We start from the raw sequence: 24942 nt of genomic DNA on the forward strand, positions 1-24942 counted from the left end.
AATATGCAATAATTTACTTCAAAATGCTTTAGCATAAACTTTGTGATGTATGTGTGCACGTGTAATTTAATCTTAGCCTGGGGGTAGGTCAGATAGTATTTGAAGGCCCTCAGGCTGGTGGCTAGGTGGGTGCTAAACACTGTCACCCAAATCTACACCCGTGTTAATCAGCATAAGGATGTTAGTATTTGTCATTCGTGAATGGAACTTGAAAGGCTAGAAAGCTTTCGTCTAGAAACAGTCTGAGAGGCAAACTGCCTGAGACGAGCTGTAGGAATGCGGCAGGCCCTCCCAGCTCATGGGTGTCCACTGGCTCCTCGGGTCTAAAGCACTGTTTGCTCCTGTGCCGTCTTCCCCCGAACCCACATGTTTGAGACTGTGCCGCCTGATGCCATCAGTTACCCTATCCTGCCTGCAGAACGCCACCGCTCTGCTTCCCTGTGCATCTCTCAGTCAAGGTGTGCGTGGGATCCTGAGCAGGAAGACACTGCCCCAGGCTTTCCAAAGGCCCTGCTTGCTGATAAGTATCTGTCCATGTGCGAGAACTCGTTTCAGATTTGTTTTGATGGTGCTGCACCATCAGGGGTGAGGCTTGGCAGGAGGAGACCTCCAGCACCTTCCAGGAAGGCTGGCGACCATCTACCCAAGGAACCCGCCGCTGGTGACTGAACCGGTCTCGACCATCTACAGCGGTGCGGACAGGAAACCACAGGCCCATCGCCCTCATTCCTGGGGAGGGTCCATCTGACCCTGAGGACCGCCCTTAATGTAGCGTCCACTGGAGACCTGTGCGGTGAGCAGGTCAGCCAATCTTCAAGGGCTGGTCGGAAAGCCAGCCAGTCACAGTAAAGGTCAAGGTCGCCCTCTGGCAGTGTGGTTCTCACACCTCTAACAGCCTTATACTGCTTCTAGCCAAAGCTTGATTACTGAGCAGGCTTCCCGTTTGCTGAAGATGGCTTAAGTTAAAAACACAAATGAAAAAGGGCAAACCTAGCCAAAATAGAACTATTGCTCTACATTTTAAATAATTTTTAAAAAAAAATTATTATTTAAAAAAAAATTAAAAAAAAAGAGGTCCCTATGCCTCTTCAGAGGAAGCTGGAAAAACTTCATTGCAGCTCAATGAAAGGCAATTTGAAAGCTCAAGAATCAACCCGAGTGAAGTTATAACCATGAGAAACCTGAAAGTAAAGCTACGTCCAACACATTTGGTGTTTCATGCTAGGTCAGTTTAAAGAAATAGAACAACTTTGTTAAACAGATCTCTTTTAATATGACTATGTGGACACGGACAACTGAGAACAGGGAAAACCCCAAATTAATGCTTTAACAAATTACAGCTGGCATTATGGATGACACGCTTGGGTTTAAGGAAACAGTCCAATAAATGAACAGTCCCTCATTCAGCAGACTCACCAATCCGTCTTTTCATAACACAAACACACTACAGTGGTCGAAGTTTACCCTTTTTTTTAACACTCCACATAAAACCATGTGGGCCCTCTCCTTCAATATTTAGTTTTAGTAGTCTCTAACATTGTAAAATTGAATTTATATTAAAATTGAATGAATTATATTATTTATGAAAGTGCAAGTTTGTATAGCTTAACTCAGCAGCAAAAGTGAAGGAGAATGAACAGTGAGAGGTGACGGACGCCACGCAGAACGAGGACACTTGTGCAGGCATCCTGCAGCATCCTGTGTGCCAAACACAGTCGACATTCCATCATTTTCCCATTGCTCTTAAACGAGCAAAACCAAATTCTTTTTTTATTTAAAGAAATATTAAATCTGTATTCCCCCCTACATAATTTGTGATCAGGTAAGGCAAAGATAAGTCCCACCACCACTGGGGACAGCAGCAATATACAGACTTCGGAAAGAGCCCTGAATCGTCGTGACATCCTCTCATGGTGACATAAGGAATGCATCTAATAAACCAAATTTGCAAGGTTGCCACATTGTTTTAATTTGTTTGATTAGTATATCTGGAAGAACTTTATAAATACATTATTTAAGAGGAATGTAAATTATTTTCTTGCTCTGAAAAAATAACTTTTTTTTCATATTTTAAAACTGTTTAGTATGCTTTTGCAAAAAGGAGATGCAAGAAGAATGTGACAGCTGGGTCTGCAGAATGTCCATGTACAAATTCATTTACAAGAACCTGGTAATCTGCCTATAATTTATCTCTACAAAGAGACTTCTTTGCAATAATATTTAAACAAACAGGCTTAATTTAAACACCTCTCCTACTCACTCTACTTGTAGAGCTAAGAGGTACTTAATTTTTCAAGTATTAAATTATAAAAGGTGAATTTTTTGTGCCAATTTTACATGTTAGCTTTTAAGACCAAAATATCTATGTGAAAAATCATGCCTAGTCAGCCCATTTCTTTTAGAGCCAAATGCTTTCATCTTTTAGAGAATGCAGAAAAATATTGATTTGCTAAGAAGGACGACAGTGGAAAAAGCTATTTTAAAGCACTGAAGAATAAGGAGCATTTCTCTTCTCTACTGGCGAAAAGTGTTAGAAAAGCTATCCAGTCTGTTGTCTTTAGCTGGTTTTAATAGAGTCTTTTCAAAATGATCGTCAAGAAATCTTTAGAAAACTGGAGGAGGGGCATGCTCCTTTATGGCAGGGAAGGGACTCCAGGAATTGTAGACATTCTTACTAAATTTCTGCTTTGGCTCTTCAGAAGAAATGCTCATATAACTTCTACATTAGGAGACAGAAGAGAAAACAGGTTAATAAGATTCTATCTAAAATCTTAAAGAATACTATAGTAACATCTTAAATTTCTAAAACTTTACCACGCTTTTATCTACGTCGTCTTACATAAGAACAGGCAACTGGACCAGGATCCACAGTCTTCTATTTAAGTGAATTCTACCACTAGGAGGAAAACTTACGTCCTTTCCTTCCTTCAACTCAGGCTGTGTCATTTCCTTTTCTAAACTGCACACACTGATTGCACTTTGCTTTCAGGTTAGGGACGTACACTCATTCATCTCGTCTCCTCAGTACTGATGCTTCGGGCTCCAAACATATGTTGGAGGTTAAACAAATGTTTGTTGATAAACAGTCAGGACCCCACAAGAACCCTCACACCACGTAAGGTCACAGTCACTGGACTAGGCTCCCAGGGAGGGGGGGGGAAGGGTGGGAACAGTGAGAACGACTGACAGATCGCCACAGGTGTTTAGGGCCTGGCACACACAGCAGGACGCCATCCAGAGGCTCCTCCCCTCTCCGTGAATTTGCAACACGAGAAGGCAGGAAGCTGCACCAGGAGCATTTCCGCCACAGTACAAGTAATCAGATTGTTCCCAGGGGCTTAAGAATTAGAATGCCAGACCTGGGATGGACCTTACAGCTTCCTTTGACAGTCTAGAACGGTAGGTCACTAAAGTGAAGTCGTACTCCCAAGGCCAGTGCACCAGAGAAGGACAAAGACCAACTTCATCTGGATACGTGGTTCAACGCTGGCTTCTTAACCAGTTAAAGTGGAAAATATTTGTTACAAGTTCACAGAAGGAATCTAAAAGACAAAACAATCTGACCACAAATAATTCTCTACTGACTGCATTTAAACATGCCGGATTTGGCCAGCTCTGTTCATCCTAGTACAGAGATGCTGGTCAATAATACTTCAGGTCAAGTGGGAGTCCCAGGGACAGGTCTAAGAGGCTCACTGGCAGTTCCAACAACAGCTGCCGTCACTCAACAAGGGACGGGAGGCCCCTCGGGCTCAGTGAGCTCCTGGCTTGGAATACTGGTCTCATTCCCTAAATTGTAACTATCTTATTACATTGAAAAAGGACAATAGGGGGGCTGGCCCAGTGGCGTAGTGGTTAAGTTCACACGCTCTGCTTCAGCGGCCCGGGGTTCATCGGTTCGGATCCCGGGTGCAGACCTAGCACTGCTTGTCAGCCATGCTGTGGCAGTGTCCCATATATAAAGTAGAGGAGGATGGGCACAGATGTTAGCTCAGGGCTAACCTTCCTCAAAAAAAAAAAAAAAGGACAATAGTATATCATCTGGGTTGCTAAACCCAAACAAGAGAAAAATGGTGAGAGAACATGAAGACAATTTTCGAATATCTGAAGAGCTGAGAAAGATGGAATAAACCCAAACCGAGCTTTTCTCCAGTGGGCAGAACTAGGTCTAAGGGTCCCTAAGTTAACAGCGAGGCAGGAAGCGTCTGCCTTAACGTGAAGCCTGCTCCCACAGCCAGTGCCACTGGGCCACTGGTGCTGCTCCGTGAGGAGAGGCTGCAGGACACCCACTGGGTGCTGCGACTGGATTTCTACACTGAGTGGGAAAACAGGAGGGACCCCAAAAGTTGCCCAATCCAACTCAATACCCACTTTCTGTGATCCACGCACAGTCTTTTCCATGGGGCTTATCTATCCGGTGCCTTGAAGGACAAGGCGTGCCCCAGTCACAGTGCAGAAGGTCCCTCCCCTCTCGGGCATCACATGCTCCTGACGGTCACTGACGGCAGGGTGAGGCAGGCTTACCTGCTGTCTGCTGTGTCTGAACACCATCCACCTGAGGCCGGGGCCCGAGCGTCCCTTCATCATCAAAGGCCAAAATTGGATTCAAAGGAATTTCTGGGCTCTCGCTGTTCGTGACATCCAATCTGGATGGTTTAGATCCAATGGGTAAGTTTATAATTTCTTCAAAATTTTCATTCTGAACAGATACTCCATTTTCATTTGGTTGTCTTTCCAAATTGGGAGTACTGGGAATTTGAAAGACCAAAATTAAAATGAATTAGTATTGAAACTGCAAAGCATATTTTTAGGACAACCAAAAACTGCTTTATAATAAATAATTTAATAATTTTACAATCAAAATTTTAGACTGATTGACCACATCATTACTAACAAAAACAGTGAATTCTGACATATTGGTATTTTTAAAAATCTGCTCTTTTTGTTACAAAATTTATCAAATGGAACAATTTATCAATGAGAATAACCATCCTCGTCGGCATTCTGCACAGATGAACAATGTCCACTGCGGGCACTCCCACATCCCTCTGCTGATGAGAGCCCTTATCAGGACCTTCACTTCCAAGAGGAGGGGATTATAATTTGGGGGTGACGGGATAATTTGTACAAAGTCACACAACTACCGAGAGGCAGTCCAGGCTGAATGCACGATCTCTTGATCTTCAGTCCTGTGTTTTTCTCACCACATCCTTTTGTACACACTCCCTGCTATTCAAATTCTAGCCCTTCCTGGGTATGTCCAGCTTCCTAAGACATGTACATAATTTTACAGGTAAACTGTTTAAGATCACCCTTCTCATCTTTATCCCTTAAATCTGCCTCTGACCCCACCTCGATTTTCATTAATTCATGCTGAATATCTTGTATCTACTTTTGAGGTACATTTAACTGGCCATCAGACCCTGAATTTTCTACCTATAGTTTCTCTCAGGTTTTTCACTCTCTTCACAAGCTCCAAAAGCAAACTCACAGCCCTTGATGGCATATATTCATTATTATGCCTCCCAATGCAGCAAAACAATGTCCACACATCAAATGGATGTCAACGTTATTGTTCACGTCATCTGACTGCAGCAGTAAACAAATTTGCAAGCTTCATAATTTGTTCAGTGCTCAACTCATGTACCAAAAATAACCCTATTTGACGAAATTCTCGAGTTAAAATTTTCAAAAGGAAAACAAAAAAGAGTAAACTTATGAAGCAAAAATTGTGAAGGTTTTAACTTCTAGTACATCCTGATCATAAATGGAATGCTTAGCTATGGCGAGAGGCCAGAGCTCAGCAGATCAGGGGTCTAGGGTCAGTGATGCCAACCGCGTGAACTTTAGCAAGTCGGTTCGTCTGCCCCCTCTCCTTCCCAAACGGTAAAATAAAGCTAAGGTCCATCCAATCTTTCAACTACATTTTTTTTAAGGAGTCTTTGCTTGTCCCCCCATTGAGGAAACAGTTTACTTTCCCTAATCAGCAAGAAGTATTGACTTTGTGGAATACACTACAAAGCACTTTTGATTTGGATATTTGGTACATTTTTGTTAATTATTAAACCTTTTCTTCTAGAAACAAATTAAAGATGGCTGTCCTAAGTGTCTCAGAAGGCACTGCGGGTACCTTGAAGGCTCTGCTGGAAACAGCGCTGTGACAAAGGACGGGAAGGACAGACTCAGTGTGTGGGGGTGCTTTTCTGCTCTTTCACTGCAGAGGACAGAGGCAGCTTGGCGTCAGGGTGGTCCACACAAGCGGGCACAAGTGCGCACACGCACGTGCCCACACCTGCCGTTGTCAGTGCTTGGGCCGCCACACCCATCGTCCTGTTCCTTCCCAACACCGATGGGCTTCTGTCACCAGGGAAGCAGTTCTGGTTCTCATCCCAAAGAGGTTTTAAGTAGAAGTTTTGGCAAACATAAAGAAGAGGACTGCACCTCCAAAGTCCTCACTCCTTGGCCGCCTCAATCCCGTCACCTCCCAGGCCCACACGAGCTAACAGGTTACAGGGGCAATGCCAAGGCCGACCCCACCCCCAGACGTGAGTCAACAGCTGACCTCCTTTCCCCTCCACTCCTACCTGACCACCCATCACTCGTACTTGTTAGTAACTAGAGGAATAATGGTGCCATAGGCTTTGGGTGACCAATGATTCCACGTTCAGAGGAGACTGCGACCAGCAGAAACTATAAACTGAAACTGAAGTCGCTGGGCTTAGGGATTACGGACCCGTCTCCTCTCGGGACAAGAGCACCAGCTTCCGAACTCCCCGTCTCGGGCTACGCCCTGGAGGAGAGGCTGGACGCAAAGTCTTGAAGACCACGTACTTCACTGGGTCAGTGCAAAACCCACCCAGGGAACGGGGCTGGGACCGTGGTGGGAACACGACAGTCCACACAGCTTACCGTGGCCAGGACCTTACTTTTTCTTGATGTTTCTTATCATGTTATAACAAGCAATTTTAAAAATAAAAGTGATACATCTCTTTCTGCTTGAATGCTGGGGCTTGGCAATGTTACTTTTCCTTTAGGCAAAACTGAAAACAATGATAAAATCCTAAGACTTGGAGGAAAACCACCAATAATAACAAAAATTAATACAATAACCAAAATTACTACAAATCCATTATTTAAGAGAGAAGGAGCATTCTATTGAAGAGGCAGTCCCCGGGTCAAGAACAGGCATACAATGTCTTTTGGGGTATCAGGAGGGTAAGACAGTAGCCTGTACACCCATGAGAATTCTTTAGCTTCTGGAACAGAGATTCCCAGCTGGGCAGGAAGAACAGACTGACGTGAGAAACAGAATCATTTCCTCCCCCACACTCATCTGAGTCCCCTGCTTCTTGTTCTAAAGCTAGCTTCCCATCCATAGACAGACACTCTCTGCCATTCCACAGCCACTTCCCTCTATAAATCCTCTCTCTCACGAACAAGAATGGCTTGTGGAGTAAGAATCACCCAGCTCAGGCTCATCTATTTCTTTGCACCTTTAAAAGCTGGCCCGCATTTTCGTGACTCCAACCCTCACCAATTCTACTTATTGTCAGTGGGGAGCCTGCTGGGCGAGGAGAATGGCTTTCCGGCTTTGAAAGGATTGCACACCTAAGGCTGAGCGCCAGAGAAACCACAGGGCCCAGACACCTCGCCCAGGCCCCTTGAGGTCGGGGGGTGGGGAGGTGGGAGGGCGGGGCGCCGGGTGTGCCTGCACAGGAACTGCTGCTGGTGCCAGGTGCTGGAGAGGTGACGTGAGGAGGACACTGCCATGCAGGGCTGCCGACAGTGTGTCACGCATCCCTGGGGTGGCAAGGGGTGAAGGGAACCCTGTTCACAGCACTCATTTCTTCTTCCTGAAGAGGAGGCAAGCCAGTGTGTTCAGTACTCGAGACACCAGGGAAAGCGAAACTTCTCCCAAGCTGAACTGAAGACACTCACTCTGAGGATGGAGTTTCCGGTGAAAACAAACCCGGCCCAGTGCTCGCAGCATCCTTGCTGGTGGACTTCCAGAGTACCACCCACATCAGGCTCCTCCCCACCATCAGGAAGGGACCTGGGGCTCCCATCAGTGATGAACTCGGGGGGGCAGGCTGGAGGCATCCACAGCTCTGCTTCGGGTGCACAGGGGGTGTCTAATCAAGATGGTGGCTGGGTCCGAGGACTATGGATGCTTCACTGAACAGAACACACGGAGGGGAAACGGGGACTCTGGTGAGCGACTTCAAGGTCAACTTGCGATTGGGAGTGACTGGGATGTGATTTATTGGCAACATTAAAGTCTTTACCAGGATTTTAGGAGTAAACTGTTTAAGGACGAGTCCCCACTGAATCAAAGGGAACATTTATTCGTGAACAGGACACTGTCTTAGGGAGGGTACTAAAGGCCAGTTTAGGTGGGTCCTTCTCTGGAGGGAAGAGCGCGAGTGGCAGGGAGCCTCAGTGTCAGTGTTAACGCTACTTCTAGAACAATCTGGAAGACGTGAAGGATGAAAAATGGAAGTATGCAGATCATGTTTATTCTGGAAATGCGAGGCACAAAAATAACCCCTTGAGGGTAATAGGGAAAATCAGTAAATGCAGCCCATGTCAGAGCAGTGGGTTTAGGGAGCCGTACGGTGAACTGTCCTTAAAAGATGAAGCCTAGGGGCTGGGTTGGCGCGGCAGCGGTTAAGTTCGCACGTTCCATTTTGGCGGCCTGGGGTTCACCAGTTCGGATCCCAGGCAGACCTACACACCACTTGTCAAGCCACACTGTGGTAGGCGTCCCACAGATGAAGTGGACGAAGATGGGCAGTGATGTTAGCTCAGGGCCCGTCTTCCTCAGCAAAAAGAGGCCGATTGGCGGCAGATGTTAGCTCAGGGCTAATCTTCCTCAAAAAAAAACACAAAAAACCCCATGAAGCCTAATGGTGACAACAGTGGTAAGAGACCTGGCAATCGCTGTAGGCTGCTTTCTGGGGACTCTGACTCCTTACGTTTTTATGGGTAAAAAAGCACAATAAAATCAATAAAATGTGAGAAGATGGGATAGCAGACACAACCCAAAAGCGCTTTTCTACAACATCACACTGCACTTGTGGACCGGACGCTGCGTAAAAGGATAAAGACGACATCTAACAGCTGGTTGGTACGACGGTCTTCAGAGCCCTTCACAGACAACGTTTCTTTGGATTCCCCCCAGTACTTTGTTGGGAAGGTATCGCCAGGTCCAGATGAGAAAAGTATGACTTACCTAAGTACGTTAACCCCAGAGTTGCTGAACTTGTGAGAGAAAAAAGTAGGAACTCAGCCTGGGACCTTTGGTGCCAAAGCTCTTCTCCTCAACCCCACACTCATGCTGAAGAATCTCTAGAGAAGTATGGCTAAAATGATCAAGGGGGTGGAGAAGGAGACCTTTAAAGATCAGGTAAACCTGTCAGATGAATTTTTTGCCTCTCAGCCCCAAATGCACCCTTCATTCCTGCTCTGTGAAGCTGGATCTGGGTCCTTCAAACAATCTTCCTTTGCCAGCTGGCACCATCTCAAGCCTTGTCAACGGAGGCTGCTGGGGAGCCCGCAGGAGCAGGTTGCTTCCTGGTGTGGGTGTGGTTGCTCAGCGGGCCCCTGCAGCACACCCTTGCAGCGTCCCCTGCAGTGCATGAGGCTTCCTCAGCCCCGGTCCCCGCAGCATGAAGGGCTTCTCCACTGCCCAGCAGCCTCCCCCAGCCCTGTCCAGGGCAGACTTGTGCCAGCACTCCTCTGCTGAGGCACCTCCTGGCGGAGAGCTTTCTCAAGCGTTCCAGAGGTGGCCATGAGGCAAGTTCTACCATCAAGGAACTACAGCACCTTCTCCACCCTCTGGTGAGTCATAGCCATAGCCTCTCCAGCAAGGTCTGGGCAAGTCCTGGGGGAAGGGGCTCCCCTTGAGTACGGCCCAAGGGCTGCGGCTGCTCCTCGTATCTGCTATTCCTGTCTTCTCTGGAGTTCTCTTTACTTCTTATTGGCCAAGCTCCCGTTACTCCAATCCCTAATAACAGTTAACGACTCTTGATACTAAACTTTCCTGTTCAAAGTGATCTCTGGTTTCTCTCTCTTGAGTGGGCCCTCACTGACACAGTAGGCATAAGAGGAATATTCAGTTTATAAGAAGCAAGCAGAAGGGAATAGAAACAAAATCCAAAAAATTTATGGAAGGTATGGAAACTAGAAAGAGGACTTCTTCCCTAAAAACTAGTTTATGACAACCGAGGGTCCTAACTCTGAAACTGCAAATAAGCAGCTGTAAAAGAAGTAACACATTTCTGCATGTGCTTCTTCTGTTGTGCTTGTCGCTGCAAGAGATGATGCAAAGTGAAAATAAAGACTGTTTCAAGATTCGTGTGGATAAATTCAAGGAAAATAAACTTAAAGACAATGAAGGGAAGCAGAGTTTCTGAGGCTCCGTGTCACAAACTTCGTGTATCGCCCAACGGGGAGCAAAGCGAACAGCACATTAAACTCTCCATGCCGGCTGGGTCATGTGGAAACAGACTGTGCTTCTCAAACTGGGTCCAATTCTCTACAGGAAATTTTATAAATTTATGTTTTCACTCTGATAAAAACTTTAAACAATCAACAGAACAGTCTGACTGTGTGTGCGGCTGACTGTCACAAAGCTGAGTTCCACCACACGAACGTAGTGCTCCGTTTCTCAACGGTGTTTCAGAGCATGGTGGGGTCAGAGAGCATCAGCTCATGTGACGAGGGCTCACGACAAATGAACTAGGTTGCACTGGGTAAACAGACACTGTGCGAGTGCCAAGGAAAAGCCAAGTGACATCGTGGTGCACCGCATGAAGAGACCTGGGGTCTGAGGGCAGGTTAAGCAGAGAACAGTGATGGGTGCCATGAAGGATCAGCGCTCGTGGCGGCATAGGCTCCCTAATGCAAAGGGCTCCCCCAGACCAGGTGGGCACTGTCCGCTGAGTTTCAGAGAAACGTGCATCCCAATAACGACCTATGTTTAATTTGAATGTTCTTGGTCTAGCTGTGCAATGTTTTTACTTAAATTCGTGATTTGTTGGGGCTGGCCCCGTGGCCGAGTGGTTAAGTTCGCGTGCTCTGCTGCAGGCGGTCCAGTGTTTTGTCGGTTCGAATCCTGGGCGCGGACATGGCACTGCTCGTCAGACCACGCTGAGGCAGCGTCCCACATGCCACAACTAGAGGAACCCACAACGAAGAATACACAACTATGTACCGGGGGGCTTTGGGGAGAAAAAGGAAAAAATAAAATCTTTAAAAAAAAAAAAAAAAATTCGTGATTTGTTGTTTTGGCTTTGTAGATAAGCAACAGCTATAAAATTTTAAAACTGAGTTTATATTTGTAAGAATAATAAAAGTAACTCTTGTATAACTCTGGGAATCTGCTGGAATTCTTTTTTCCTTTAAAGGGGAGACACACTGGGGTCAATGGATTCCACGTGTTAGAGTCATTCTTGTATTATTTGCTAACCTTTATATTTGATACTAACCCGGACCTGCCTATATTGTTAGGTGAAAGAGCAGAAAAAGCCCGTGGTTTATTTTTCCTACTGGTTTGACAGGGATCGAATTCCACATATGAAAAAGGGCAGTATACTACTCGGTAAAGACAGATGACACCAGGAAGTTCATACTACTATATTTTTTGTTTAATTACAATCTGTTGCCTTTCTGTGTGAAGAGGCTAAAATCATATCTGTATCATTTTACATAGTAAAATTATGTTTCAGGTTCCTATAAAATGATTAATTACTTGGTGATTTTACCACAAAAGAGTCAGCTAATGTATAAACTAATTTTACTGATCAGATAGACTTATCAGTAGCTTGATAAACTTGTTCCTTATCATAATAATGAGGTTCTCTTTGTGGTACTTTCTATTCTTTCCTAAAAATCTCTCAAGCCAATGAATTGAACATCATAAGTTACGAAAGTTGAGAATGAACACTTGACTTGAAGATCTAACTAAAAGAATTAAATATAACAATATATATCTTAGGTAATCATGATAATAAATTTATTCAACATAACTGAAAGCTTATTATTAAGATCTCTCTTGGGAAAATTATTCTCTTTAGTATTATGGTGGGCAAAATGCAAAGAAATTTACTGTCTGAAAAAGATATCAATGGATATCTTATGACGTATGGATATCGAAGGATGTCCATCTCAGGGTGACTTATCTTTTCATTGCTGCCAATTACATTATAAAATGTGTAGTCTGTGTTTTTAGATTAATAAAAAATTAATTTGAGGACCTTCAATTCTCTTATGGTAGCAAAGAATCTGACATTAGAGACAGGAAAACGCATAAAATAATTAAGTAAATTCCAAAAATTAAAAAAAAAGTCATAGCTGAAATTTTTGAACATTATTACAACTATTTCTACCAGTTCTCCCTGACTGCGTTTTCAGGCACAGGGTACGATTACCCTTATCCTTCATTTCCGAGAGTGCTCTTATGATGCTGCTGACATACATGCAAGGGAAGAGAAACGCAGTCTGCTTTCCACGCACTTTCTTTCTTGACTGTTGTTAGCAACTGTCTGATTCTTCAATGAAAAGCCCTACTATTACTAGATGGTAAGAAACCTTTCACTGCGGAACGGACCTGAGACTCGCTATGATGTGACGTATGGTGAAAACCCAGTTGTCATACACAATTTAAAGGGTAGGAATGTGGTCTAGATCACGTTAAATATATACAAAGAAAAGTAAATTATTGCCTGTAATTTTCTCTATCAGTTACACAAGAACTTCACCATGATGTTTAAAGACTCAAGAAAAAAGAAGTTTACCTTTCTCAGAGTACAGAATTCCTGGCTCTGCCTAAGATTAATGGCCTGAGTAAAAATAAATCTTAATCCGAGACTCTGACTCTCCGCCAGGCCCAGGGACTCTGGCGGGTCTGGTGGGGTAAGAACGGACTGCTCTGCCCCACAGGGTGTCAAGAAAAGGCCCAGGGCGTGGAACTCACCTCTCCACAGTCACCTTCGACGGGTGTGAGGCAACCTCGCATGGGCTGGCCGCTGATTCTGCATTCCCTGGAGAATTCGTGACACACGGAAGCACAGATACCGCTGGACACGGCAAAGAAGATGGAGCAAAGGGTTACTAGTACCCTATCATTAACCCAAACCCCAGAGCCAGATGCCGGCATCCTTACATCTTGGCTCTGCTGCTCACCAGCTGTGTGACCTCAGGCCAGCCACAACTCTCTGTGCCCCAGCTTCTTCATGGATGACAGTACCTACACCTCACAGGCTCCTGTGAGAATTAAATGTATTAACACGAGCAAAGTACTCAGGACAGTGCGTAGCACACTGTAAAGGCAGAAATCAGTTGTTATTATTTTTGCTTGCACTAAATTGAATTTGGACAAAAAATGTATAATATTGAAACCAAAGCAACTGATGAAGGTAGCACTGAGCTGACTTATCAGGCTGACGTGGAACATCGTGACCGAAGGACTGGAGGCCACTCACCATGAAACACCTTAAGCAATAAAAAATGTTTTCTAAAACTCGTTTTAGTTCTGGGCACACTGAGAATGACAGGGATTTCACGAACGGCAGGCCAGTGAATTGCACCCGACTGTGCGGCCTCCTCATTCAGGGCTCCGCGCTGGAGTCCAGCGTAAGCCAACAATCCCGAGGACTGACTCCGCGGTCTGGGGCAGGGCTACCTAAAGTCTTGTAAACCTTCGTATTCAGTAGGGCAGAGTTTCAGGGAAATTTCTGGCAGTTTATGGTTTCGGCTTGATGTGAGAACAATTCAAAGGCAGTGTTATTTCACAGCCTCGCACAAATTTAGTAAAACTGTCAGAGGTACAAAGAGTCTGACAAGTGAAGCGAGGAAGTGATTGATAACTTTAAAGCTGCCCAAATTTGCAAAGCTGGTAACACGCAGCCTCTGAGAAGACTTCTGATAAGTCTGAACACCACCCGCCTGCCTGCCTACCCAAGGACGCTCTTTGGGGCACCGGTGACCCCATTCGGCCCTCAACCAGATGTGGGGCCAGGATAAGGGGACTATCTGTCAGGCGATGACCCCCGGCCACTTTTAGCAGTGCTGACTCAAACTGCATCTGCTGAGTGTTGATAAACAAGTTGTGACAAGCAGCAAGTTTCACCTTCCCTCTCGCCATTGTTGCTTCTCGGACTGAGGTACAGAGAAAGTGGAAGGAATTGATCAGGGGAACAGCGGGGAAGAAAAAGACGAAAAAGCAAACACACGACAAGGAGCCTGGCCAAGCACAAGATACAGCGTCAGCCGCGGAAAGAGGCCTGAGTTGGTCCATTTGCATCCCAAGGTGCTCAGTGATGACCCACGGGTGCGCTGCCTGCTCACAGCCTGTTACTACATTCTCAGCTCAAAACGCAGGAGGTTACTATGCAGCCACTGGGCTCTTCTCCAAATAAACAGAATTAGGACATCTTTAAAAGAGCATGAAGACCCCACTACACAGCAATCGTGACAGAGAAACTAGGAGTCTCTACTAAATAAAGCCAAACCCCAAATACCAATATTTTACATTTGAAAACCCCTAGTGCTTACAGAGAATGTTCTTTTACATAAACCATTTTATTTAATCTTAACTCCAGTCTTTTAAGTTAAAAAAATAAATCCAAAACAGAAAAGCTGAGGTATCTGTGGCCCTTTCCTTTTACATGGCTATTGCAGATGAGGAAGAGGAAGACTGAGTGACGGGCCACCCACCAACCACCTGGACGGACGAGGTGGGGACCACCTGGGGGCACGGAAGGAGCAGGGTTAGAAGCTGGTGACTGGGACCTCAGCTGTGTGAGGGCCCCTGGGGCCAGGACCCTGCCTGTCCTGTCCACAAGGAGCCCCAGCCCCTACAAGAGGGCCTGGTACACGGCAGGTCTCCGGGACCCAGCACCTCCACCTCACGGGACTGCGGGGGAAGGAAAGGAGAAACGCATTCGGGCCCACCCGCCACCAAGAGGGTGCTCCACCCGCACGGAGCGCGTCTGAGCACTAAACCACCACGGGAAATTTGATCCACACCAAATTTGGCTTAAAATCATCAGGAAATCAATCATCTCTGTCCAAACCCGATAGCATAGGAATAACTTTCTAACGAAATTTAAAAAAACTTTTAATTTTAACTCTATTCTGAAGTCAGAATTACAGGAAGTAAGGTTTAAATCCTTTTTTGAGAACTGCCATAAGTACAAATTGCCAAAATTTAAGTTTAAAGTTCTTAAGAGCAAAATATAAATACATGTTACTTTAGCAGACAGTAAATAATAAGTGAAATTTAATTTTATAAACACAAAAGAAATTCTTCTAACCCTGTGTGTGTATACGTAAACATGTGTGTCTATATCTCTCTATACACATATATAGACACACAGATACATACATATTTACAAGGATACATATGATGTAAAATGATTTAAGATATTATGCACTTCACTAGAGTATAAACAAATGTGCAAAAACATCTGTCAGGAATGCTAGGGAGAGTCTTACATAAATGGGAAACGTGTGGACCAAATGACACACATCTAATCTTCTGCAAGTCAACGAGCATCTTTTTTTTCAATCAATCAGTGAATATCTTGATCTCTAGAGAGTCAACTGAAAAATTCTCTATTTGAATTGATTTGAGTTCTCTGAAATACATACCTGCTCCCACAGTGAGGGTTCCCTTGGTTATATCTCCATTTCTCTGATCAACAGTTTTCTACCAAAGAAAAAAAAAGAAAAAGCCTTTCTAATGTTAAAGTTACAAGTGAAAATAAAAAAAAAAAAAAGCAAGCCGTGAAGAACAGGTACAGAAAGTCGGGCTCCGTACCTTGTCTGCAGCGTCTGCTCTCCTGGTTCTTTTCATAATCTCCTCGAGTCGCTACAAGGAAGGAAGAACGGAGCGCAGGATCAGACCGGGAAAGCAAGCCAGCCTGGCCCGGTCACCAACTAGCAAATAGCAGGTCACTGAGCTGTGCCCATTTTTCTGGGAGAACATGCCGCCCACTGCTCAGTGCAGCTGCTGTTACTCAAAGCTGGAACCGGCTCCAGCCCCACGACCCGCAAGGTGCAGTGTGGGTGAAGGCCGGCACAGGAAGGGAGGTTATTCACACAGAGCTACTCCAGTTCATCTGGAATGGGCAGACGTTTGGTTTCTGACGGCAGGGAGCTAGTCTCTCGGACTCTGGACGGCGTCCAGTCCACCCACGAATCAGAACAAGGATGCGGCCGCAGGCAACTACCTTCTTTCTCTCCAGGCGCTCCTGCTCTTCCCTCTGGAAGTGCTTCTCCCGTTCCTGCCGGGCCCTCTCTGCTTCTTCTCGAACGCGAGCTTCCTCTTCCTTCTGAAATCAAGAAGGCGGCATCCACTTGTACAGACAGACTGGCTCTGCCCGCCGCCCAGGTCCGGCTGCCCAGGGGCCAGGGGAGGACGCGGGCGCTGCGCGCGTGGAAGGGGAGCGCCAGGGCACAGAACATGCTCCGCCCGCTCGAGGACCCGGCCGCACCTGCCTCTGGGCGCACACGGGAGGTGAGTGCCTGCAGCACTGAGCATCCTCCGCTCGCCCACCCAAGGACCGGGCCCCACCTGCCTCCGGGCGCACGCGGAAGGTGAGTGTCCACGGCACTGAGCATCCTCCGCTCGCCCACCCAAGGACCGGGCCCCACCTGCCTCCGGGCGCACGCGGAAGGTGAGTGTCCACGGCACTGAGCATCCTCCGCTCACCCAGCCGGGACTGGGCCCCACCTGCCTCTGGGCACACGCGGGAGGCGAGTGCCTGCAGCACAGAGCATCCTCCGCTCCCCTACCCGGGACCGGGCCCCATCTGCCTCTGGGCACACGCGGAAGGTGGGCTCCCATGGCACTGAGCATCCTCCGCTTGCCCACCCAAGGACCGGGCCCCACCTGCCTCCGGGCGCACGCGGAAGGTGAGTGTCCACGGCACTGAGCATCCTCCGCTCACCCAGCCGGGACCGGGCCCCACCTGCCTCTGGGCACACGCGGAAGGTGAGTGTCCACGGCACTGAGCATCCTCCGCTCGCCCACCCAAGGACCGGGCCCCACCTGCCTCTGGGCACACGCGGGAGGCGAGTGCCTGCAGCACAGAGCATCCTCCGCTCGCCCACCCAGGACTGGGACCCACCTGCCTCTGGGCACGCGCGGAAGGTGAGTGCCTGCAGCACAGAGCATCCTCCGCTCGCCCACCCGGGACCGGGACCCACCTGCCTCTGGGCGCGCGCGGCCTCCTCGCGCTGGCGCCGCTGCAGCTGCTCCTCCCGCTCGCGGGCCTGCTCAGCTTCCAGCCGCCGCGACTCCTCCTCCCGGCGCATCCTCTCCTCAGCCACCTTTTGAGCCAATTCCTCCCCCTTTTGTCTGGAAAAAGACAAAAACAAAGCAAAGGCACACGAGAGGATCCCCTTAAGAGAGGCTGTGACCGACCACCTCAAGGAGGTTCCTTCAGAGGTCTGACAGAACACCCTCCCCGGATGTAGCGTTCAGGGACAAAACATGGGCCGCCCTCTACTCCTCCTCACATCTTCCCAGCCTCGTGCTGCATTCTGGCAGACAGAAGCAAATGCAACCACTAATATTTTGAGGAGAGCTTTTTTTTTTTTTGGTGAGGAAGATAGTCCCTGAGCTAACATCTGTTGCCAATCTTCCTCTTTTTGCTTGAGGAAGATTGTCCCTGAGCTAACATCTGTGCCCATCTTCTCTATTTTATGTAGGACCCCGCCAGAGCATGGCTTGATAAGCAGTGCTAGGTCTGCACCCAGGATCTGGGCCCATGACACCTGGGTTGCTGAAGCAGAGTGCGTGAACTTAACCACTGCACCACCCAGCCTTCCGGAGGAAAGCTTGTTTTTTAAAAGGATCTGCAATTTAATTATCTTTAAAGGCTGAGACTTGTTTAATCCAATAATGTGACTTTTTAGCAAGAAATTGGAAGCCGCCTTCCACCAAAAAAAAAAAGGGAAAATCTTTTAAATGAATAAAGGTTATAATGTTCTGTCACAGGACAGGCAGGGTGGTGGACCACGCAGGCTCCCTGCTGGGACCAAGGGCGGACAGCCAGGGTGGTGGCCAAGCACGGGGCTGTGCCTTCCGAAGGGCACTGTGCTGATCTGAAGGACAGTTACACTGTGCTGGCCTCGTCAGCCCAGGAGGACACTGGCTAAGGAAGCACCCAGCATGCTGCCTGTCAGTCCCGGGCTGCTCACCACCCAGCTACCCTCTGAGAGGAGCTCTGGAAGGAAGAGAACATGGACTCTTACGACACAGCTTTAAAATAATTAGATGATGAAGAAACAAGGGGATTAAAGATATGCTAAGAAGAAAAACTCAGAGCGTACAACTGCACCTCTATTGCGGGCATAATTACATAAATACGTGTGTGTGTTTATGTACCTATATACACCCACATACTGTTCAGAGACTGGAAAGGATTGCCCAAAATGTACAGTTACTGAAAACTGGTAAGATCATGGATAAATTTTTTTTCTTTAAACCTTTCTCCATTAATAATGTATTTTCATTATAATAAGAAAAAGTGATTTAACAAATATCACTTAGTGGTCAGAGGAACCCCAGATAAGAGTAGCCCTGAACACCCAGTCCACTCCCTTCATCACCATCGTTGCCTCTGGCCTCCAGGCCCGAGGCCTAATCCAGGGACGCCGTGAGGCCACTGATCCCAGCAGGGAGCAGGCCCTCCCTCACCTCTCGCGCTGCTCCCTCTCGCGCTGCTCCCGCTCCTCCTTGTCTCTCTGCTCGCGGGCCAGCCGCCTCTTCTCAGCTAACAGCCTCGTGGCCTCTTCCGGGTCGGTGGTGCCTGCAGAGGTCTTAGGAGAAGTGCTGGCAGTCACAGTGGATGGCTGGCCTGGGACCGGGGCAGGGGCTGAAGCTGGGGCTGGGACCAGGGCCGAGGTGGTGGCCGGGGCTGCGGCTGGAGCAGCTGTACAAACAGGTACAAGGAAAGAACAAAAGTAGAAACAAAACCCAAAGAACAAAATGAAAACAAGCATTCCCCACAGCCCAGGCCTAGAATGCATCATTATAAAGAAAAGGGAATGTTTATCACGTGGGTTCTCCCAGTTTCACTGCAATCTCTGGAACCAAGCAACAGGTAACAAAAAGCTGCCTGTCTCAGTGAGCCATCCCGTCAAGGGCCCGCTCTTCACCTGGCCTGATTCTCAGACTTTAAACTGGTTAACACACGTCGAATGAGTACCGACTACAGAGCCTCACCTTAGATTGGGTGGGGAGTGGCACCCTGAGCAAAGAGAGGATGGGATCCTTCATTTGCCTTTCACTACGTTTAAAAAACTCCCTCTCCTGAGTGACTACTCGTCACGAGAGGATGAAAGCCTTCCTGCGAGCCTCCTCAGCGTCCACACCGTCAGGCCCGGAAGCTAACACCCAGTGAGGTGGTCCCTGCTGTCTACCCAGAGCCATCTCCAGGCTGAGATGGGAGGAGCTGGCCCTCGTGCCCCTCACCCATCCTGGGCCTCCACCGTCAGTCCTGATGCAAAGAAGCAAGATGGGAGCAGATGTTCTCCGACTCACTCAGGTTCGGGAGAAAGGCCTACAGAGCTGGCAGAGCAGGGAGCCCACGGAGGCCGCAGAGCGAGGCGCTGTCTCGGCACCCGACCACTCCAGGCCCTCCTCTCAGGATTTACGTTCCTCCTCCTGCTCCCACAGGTTTTCCTTTACCCTCAGGATGCTCTCTGGCCTTCCTCCCTTCTCCCATGCAAATGTGGGGCTCCTCCCCCTCCAACCACATTATCATCTTGAACATCCATTTTTTCTTTGCCCTGACCTGCTCTGTCTCCAAATTAAGTCTTAACAAGAAAAGGTTTGAATGCAGACAATTTTCAACAAGAAATAGCACAGGCCTAGTTCCAGGTGATTTTAAACTTCTAAACGGCATTTGATTAGCCTGGCAGAGAGGAGAGCCTCGGGGTCTTTTGGAGAAAGTTCTGACCCCGGTGAAGCGCACAGGCTGAGCAGAGTCCTTCAACTCCCGCCCGCACAGGAGGAGGGTGATGACTGGCCCCTCTGTATTTATCTGCCAACCCTGCACACGAGTCAACTGCGAGCTCAGTACCCTTCAGAGGGCCGGGGCCCCACCCCATATTCTGAGTCAGTAGGTCTGAGGTAGGGCCAAGGTTCTGTAGTTTGAGACACCACAGATGAGGGGGCTTAAAAATATTTCCATCGATTCTTTGAAAATCTTCCCTATAAAAGGCAGAGACGAATCCCCTCCACGGGAGTGAGCTGAACTTACTGACTCGCTTCCATGAAGAGAAGACGGCAGAAACTGTGACGTGTGTGTGTGACGTCTGAGACTAGGTGTAAAAGGCACTGTGGATTCCTCACGACTCTCTCCCAGATCGTGCGCTCTGGGGGGAGCCAGTGGAACAGGCAGGCAGACTGAGAACGTCAAGCAAGCAACCCTCTGGAGCGGCTCATGTGTCGTGAAATGGAGGCAAGCCACCAACAGCCACCAACCACCCAACTACACTGCTCCCAGATTTCTCACCCAAGGATCCAGGAGACGTGATAACCACTGGTCGTTGTTTTAAACTGTAAAGTTTTGGGACAATTTGTTACACAGCAATAGATAACTAATACACGTGGGTCTGACGCCATGCTCTAAAGGCACGCAGTGTGAAACACGGGGCTCAGCCAGTGAAAGGAATCAGAAGCCACGCCTGGGTTCATGGGCTGCGGCTCCAACCATAGGCTTTGGGATGTATGATTCTACTTTCTTTATATGTAAGGAAATTACCTAAGGCCCCAAAATTAGCCTCAGAGTGAAATTTATAAGTTCCCAATAAGGAAAAAAAAAAAAAGCTGAATAAAGGCAATGCAGGAGAAAGGGAGAGCAAGTAAAGAGAGCCAACACCCACTCCTGCCAGCCAGGGGCCCTTACCCGGGGTGGCTTCTGCCTCCACCGGTGTCCCCTCTTCCACTGTGGCTTCCTCCACCTTAACTAGGGGTGCTCTGCCCTTTGGCCAGGGCTCACTGGCGACTGCCTGAGGCTCCTCCTCAGGCTCTTTTCTCTCAGGTTGCACCCCAGCTTCTCTCTTGACAGGGCGGATGTTGCCAGGCGAGGGGGGCCAGGCCTGCGAGGGTGCAGCCTTGGCTGAGCCGGGAGGCAGGGTGGATGCTGGTCTGGGTGTGCCAGGCAGGTGAGGGAAGGACTTGGATGGGAGCCTGGGTGACAGACCAAGGGCAGAGAAGGGGACACATCAGCACAGGCTTTCTGGAACTGTCCATCCCCGCCCCCCCACCATGTGATGGTCCCAGACACCCATATGGAAAGGAATGATGGTCTTCAGCTTTGTGCCTTTGTCTTCCCTGATGGCAGACGCACACACGTTCACTTTAGAGGCTCTCTCCAGGTTTCTTTCTTCTTCCCTATGTCGAGGCCAACAAGTGGCGGAACAGCTCCTCTGAGGGGACGGAGGCTGCTGAGCCTCCAGCGCGAGCAGCCGCCAGCCTGCCTGCCTCACTCACCAGAGTCGTGAGGGAGCCGGCGGCCTGGCTTTCGGATGTGATGGGGACAGAGCCCTTCGGACGCCAGCTGTCGGGTGGAAGGGAACGTTGTCTCGCTCCCTCTCTCTTTTAGAGCCCTAAATTCAGAGAAACACAGGAATCAGGTTTTTCAGGAGTGGGACAACCACATTCAGCAACTCAACAGTGGAGCTGCAACCACTGAATGACTTTCTGGAAGTTTCCCATCTCTCTCATGTATATATCCAACCCCCAACAAAAGGCCCTTGTTAGCTTAAAACCGAACATTATACCTGAATTGACACCATGTGACACCAATAAGGAGGTTCTGGATGTGTGATTTGGAGTTATATTTGTAAAAACAAACGAACAAAACCACTCATCCTTTTGGAAAGCAGCCACACTGTGTGTCTGAACTACCTGGAGCAGAAGCTCATCGTCCGGTTTGACCCACACCAATGTGAACATAAAACTCACTTCCAGGTTTTTTCTTTTTCCACACCTTTATCTTTTAAAATTCTTTAGCCTTTTTCCTTTCACCCCAAAACATACCGTCGCTCAGTCTGTTTTTTTAACGTACACATCGCTGTATCAGACATTAATTCATTATTTTCTTTGCACTGATGTTATCCAACCAGCCCTTCCTTACCTGGTGTCCTCTGGCTCTCGAAGGAAAGTCAGGTTCAAGGTGAGGAACTCTAGCTACTTTTAGTCTTTTTCACTAGGCATGAGACTGAAATCTCATGGTGGCCAAACCACCCACCCTCCTCTGACTGCCAACTAGGGGTTGAGCCAGAGAGACGACACTTGTCCCAAGTCCAAATGGGCGAGAGGAAATGCAGAGACATGTGTCTACAGTCACCCAGACTAAAGGAAGCGCAGGGCCGAGGGGACTCACCCAGCCTCTGACACTGGCCGACACTGTTCGTGGTGGGAGCGGGGCGTGAGCAGGCCCCTGTGTGGGCGCCCGTCAGCCCTTTGCTCTGGGGACCCCTGCAGGACCGCAGACCACCAGGGCTAGGGAAGGGGCGGAGTAGTGCCCGGGCTCAGGGCTGGCTGGTGCTGAGCCTTCTCCTCTCTCCTCTCCGCCTGGCTCCAGCTCCAACTCCCCGCTCCCTTCTCTTTTGTCCCCTTCACTGTTCCTGTCCCCATTTTCCTTAGTAGCATCCTAGTCGATGGACTGGGATATAGGCAGGGGAAAGCATCTAAGTGTCCATAATACTTCATGTCTTCCCAGGATTTCTAAATGAAACAAATGAAGATAGGGGCAGGAGAGGGCTTCGCAAGGTGTGTGCCAGCTCCACACCTCTTGTGGCTGCATGCCCACCCTCTGCCCCCACCTCTGGTCCCCGCAGCACAGCTGTAGTCCTGGGGGGCAGAAGCGGCAGCCACCATAGAGACCCCCCTGCAGGTGTCCAGGGTGGTAGTCGCGCCTCTGGCAGAACAGCCCCCAGAGTGGAAGGCCCAGGGCTCTTCCCAAACGAGGCTGGGGTCAAGCACCTTGAGTAGCTTTTTTTCCTTTTTCTCAAAACATTTTAACTGGGCTGCAGTCAGATCGAGAAGAGAACTGAATGGGGAAATCAGTCAGGAAGGGTCATCTGTGGTGTGGAGCCTTTGGGGATGAACTCCATCACCTGTGCCGGGATAAGACAGGCGTCAGGGAATGCCGGGGCCAGGGCCGGCTGGAAAAATGCTCACTACTGAGATAACACCCTCCAGGCAGGGGGATGTCTTCACTCTTAGTTCTTTTTAATGGCTTTTCACTGATCTTGTACCCAGTCACCTGTTTGGGTACCACACCTGTATGTACCTAGACAGGTGCTCCTGATTCCCATCCTGAGCTGAGCAAACAGCCAGCGGTCTGCGCAGTCATCTCTCCCCGAGGCTGAGCTGGAACATGAACAGCCAGCTGCCCATGTCACTGGTCTGACAGCTTACCGGCAGCACAAGGACTTCAATTTTACAGTTAGAGTTAGATACAAATCACCTTCAAGGGAGACAATGCAGACAGAGGCCCCGAGGCAGCACTTCCCAGTGGCAGCCACTAGCCACATTCGGCTATCTGAATTTAGATCTAAGTTAATTAAATGTAAATAAAATTAAAAAGGAAATTCAGTCTCACAAAACATATTTCAGGTGCCGAATAGTGGCTGTTTGAATTTAGATCTAAATTAGTTAAACTTAAATAAAATTAAAAAGAAAGAAAACATTTCCATTTACAACAGCATCAAAAGAATAAAACACTTAGGCATAAACTTAACCAAGGAGGTAGAAGTCTTGTACAAGGAAAACTAGAAGACATTGGCGAAAGAAATTAAGACACATAAATGGGAAGACATCCTGTGTTCACGGATTGGAAGCCTTATTATTGTTAAGATGTCAATACTATCCAAAGCAATCCACAGATGCTATGCAATCCCTATCAAAATGCAATGCCATTTTTCACAGAAATAGAAAAATCCATCTTAAATTCATGTGGAACCTCAAGGGACCCTGAACAGCTAAAACCATCTTGAAAAAGAACAGAGTTGGAAGTCTCACACTTTCTGGTTTCAAAATATATTAGAAAGTTACAGTAATCAAAACAGTGTGTCACTGGCAGAAAGACAGACATATAGACCAATGGAACAGAACAGAGAGTCCAGAAATAAACCCTCACATATACAGTTAAAGGATCCTTGACAAGGGCACCAAGACCACTCAATGGGGAAAAGACAGTCTCTTCAACAAATGTTGCTGGGAAAACTGGATATCCACACGTAAAAGAAGGAAGCTGGACCCTTACATTACACCACATACAAAAATTAACTCAAAATGGATTACAGATCTAAATGTAAAACTTAAAACTATAAAATTCCTAGAAGAAAACATAGGGGAGCTTCATGCCATTGGATCTGGCAGTCATTTCTTGGAATGACACCAAAAGGCAACAAAAGCAAAAAGAGACAAATGGGATTACATCAAACTTAAAAACTCCTGTGTATCAAAGGACACAATCAACAGAGTAAGAAGGTAGCCTGTGGAATGCAGAAAACATTTGCAAATCATATCTGCTAAGGGGTTAAGATCCAGAGTATATGAATAATTCCTAGAACTCCACAAGAAGAATTAAAATAAAGTTGAAGATTAAAAAAGTAAAATTAAAGATTAAGATTAAAAAATGGGCAAAGGAGCTGAATAGATATTTTCCAAAGATGATATACAAATAGCCAACAAGCATATAAAAAGATGCGCAACATCACTGATCATTAGAGAAATGCAAATTGAAAGCCCAATGAGGTATCGCTTCACATGCATTAAGATGGCTACTATAAAAAAAACAAACCAAACCAAACCCCAAAATAAAAAGTGTCGGCGAAGGTGTGGGGAAACCTGGAGTGCTTGTGCACTGTCGGTGGAAGTGTAAGTAAAATGGTGCAGTTGCTATGGAAAAC

General features: G+C 47.6%; 1 protein-coding gene across 50 annotated transcripts in view; it reads right to left on the reverse strand.

Moving 5' to 3' along the window:
* Positions 1 to 1249: 1249 nt before the first annotated feature.
* Positions 1250 to 24942, reverse strand: part of MAP7 (microtubule associated protein 7) — a 151115-nt gene continuing 127422 nt past the window's right edge. For all 50 annotated transcript variants that reach the window (XM_070225525.1, XM_070225518.1, XM_070225504.1 and 47 more), the window contains 10 exons: positions 21512 to 21627; positions 20925 to 21208; positions 18710 to 18944; positions 17215 to 17365; positions 16236 to 16337; positions 15824 to 15874; positions 15655 to 15712; positions 12977 to 13079; positions 4525 to 4748; positions 1250 to 2719 (listed from right to left, as the gene is read on the reverse strand). In XM_070225525.1, the coding sequence (XP_070081626.1) occupies positions 2709 to 2719; positions 4525 to 4748; positions 12977 to 13079; positions 15655 to 15712; positions 15824 to 15874; positions 16236 to 16337; positions 17215 to 17365; positions 18710 to 18944; positions 20925 to 21208; positions 21512 to 21627 (1335 nt within the window). In that variant the 3' untranslated portion in view covers positions 1250 to 2708. The remainder of the gene's footprint in view (positions 2720 to 4524; positions 4749 to 12976; positions 13080 to 15654; positions 15713 to 15823; positions 15875 to 16235; positions 16338 to 17214; positions 17366 to 18709; positions 18945 to 20924; positions 21209 to 21511; positions 21628 to 24942) is intronic.

Source organism: Equus caballus, chromosome 10 (assembly GCF_041296265.1).
Source record: "Equus caballus isolate H_3958 breed thoroughbred chromosome 10, TB-T2T, whole genome shotgun sequence".
NCBI classification, from domain to species: domain Eukaryota; kingdom Metazoa; phylum Chordata; class Mammalia; order Perissodactyla; family Equidae; genus Equus; species Equus caballus.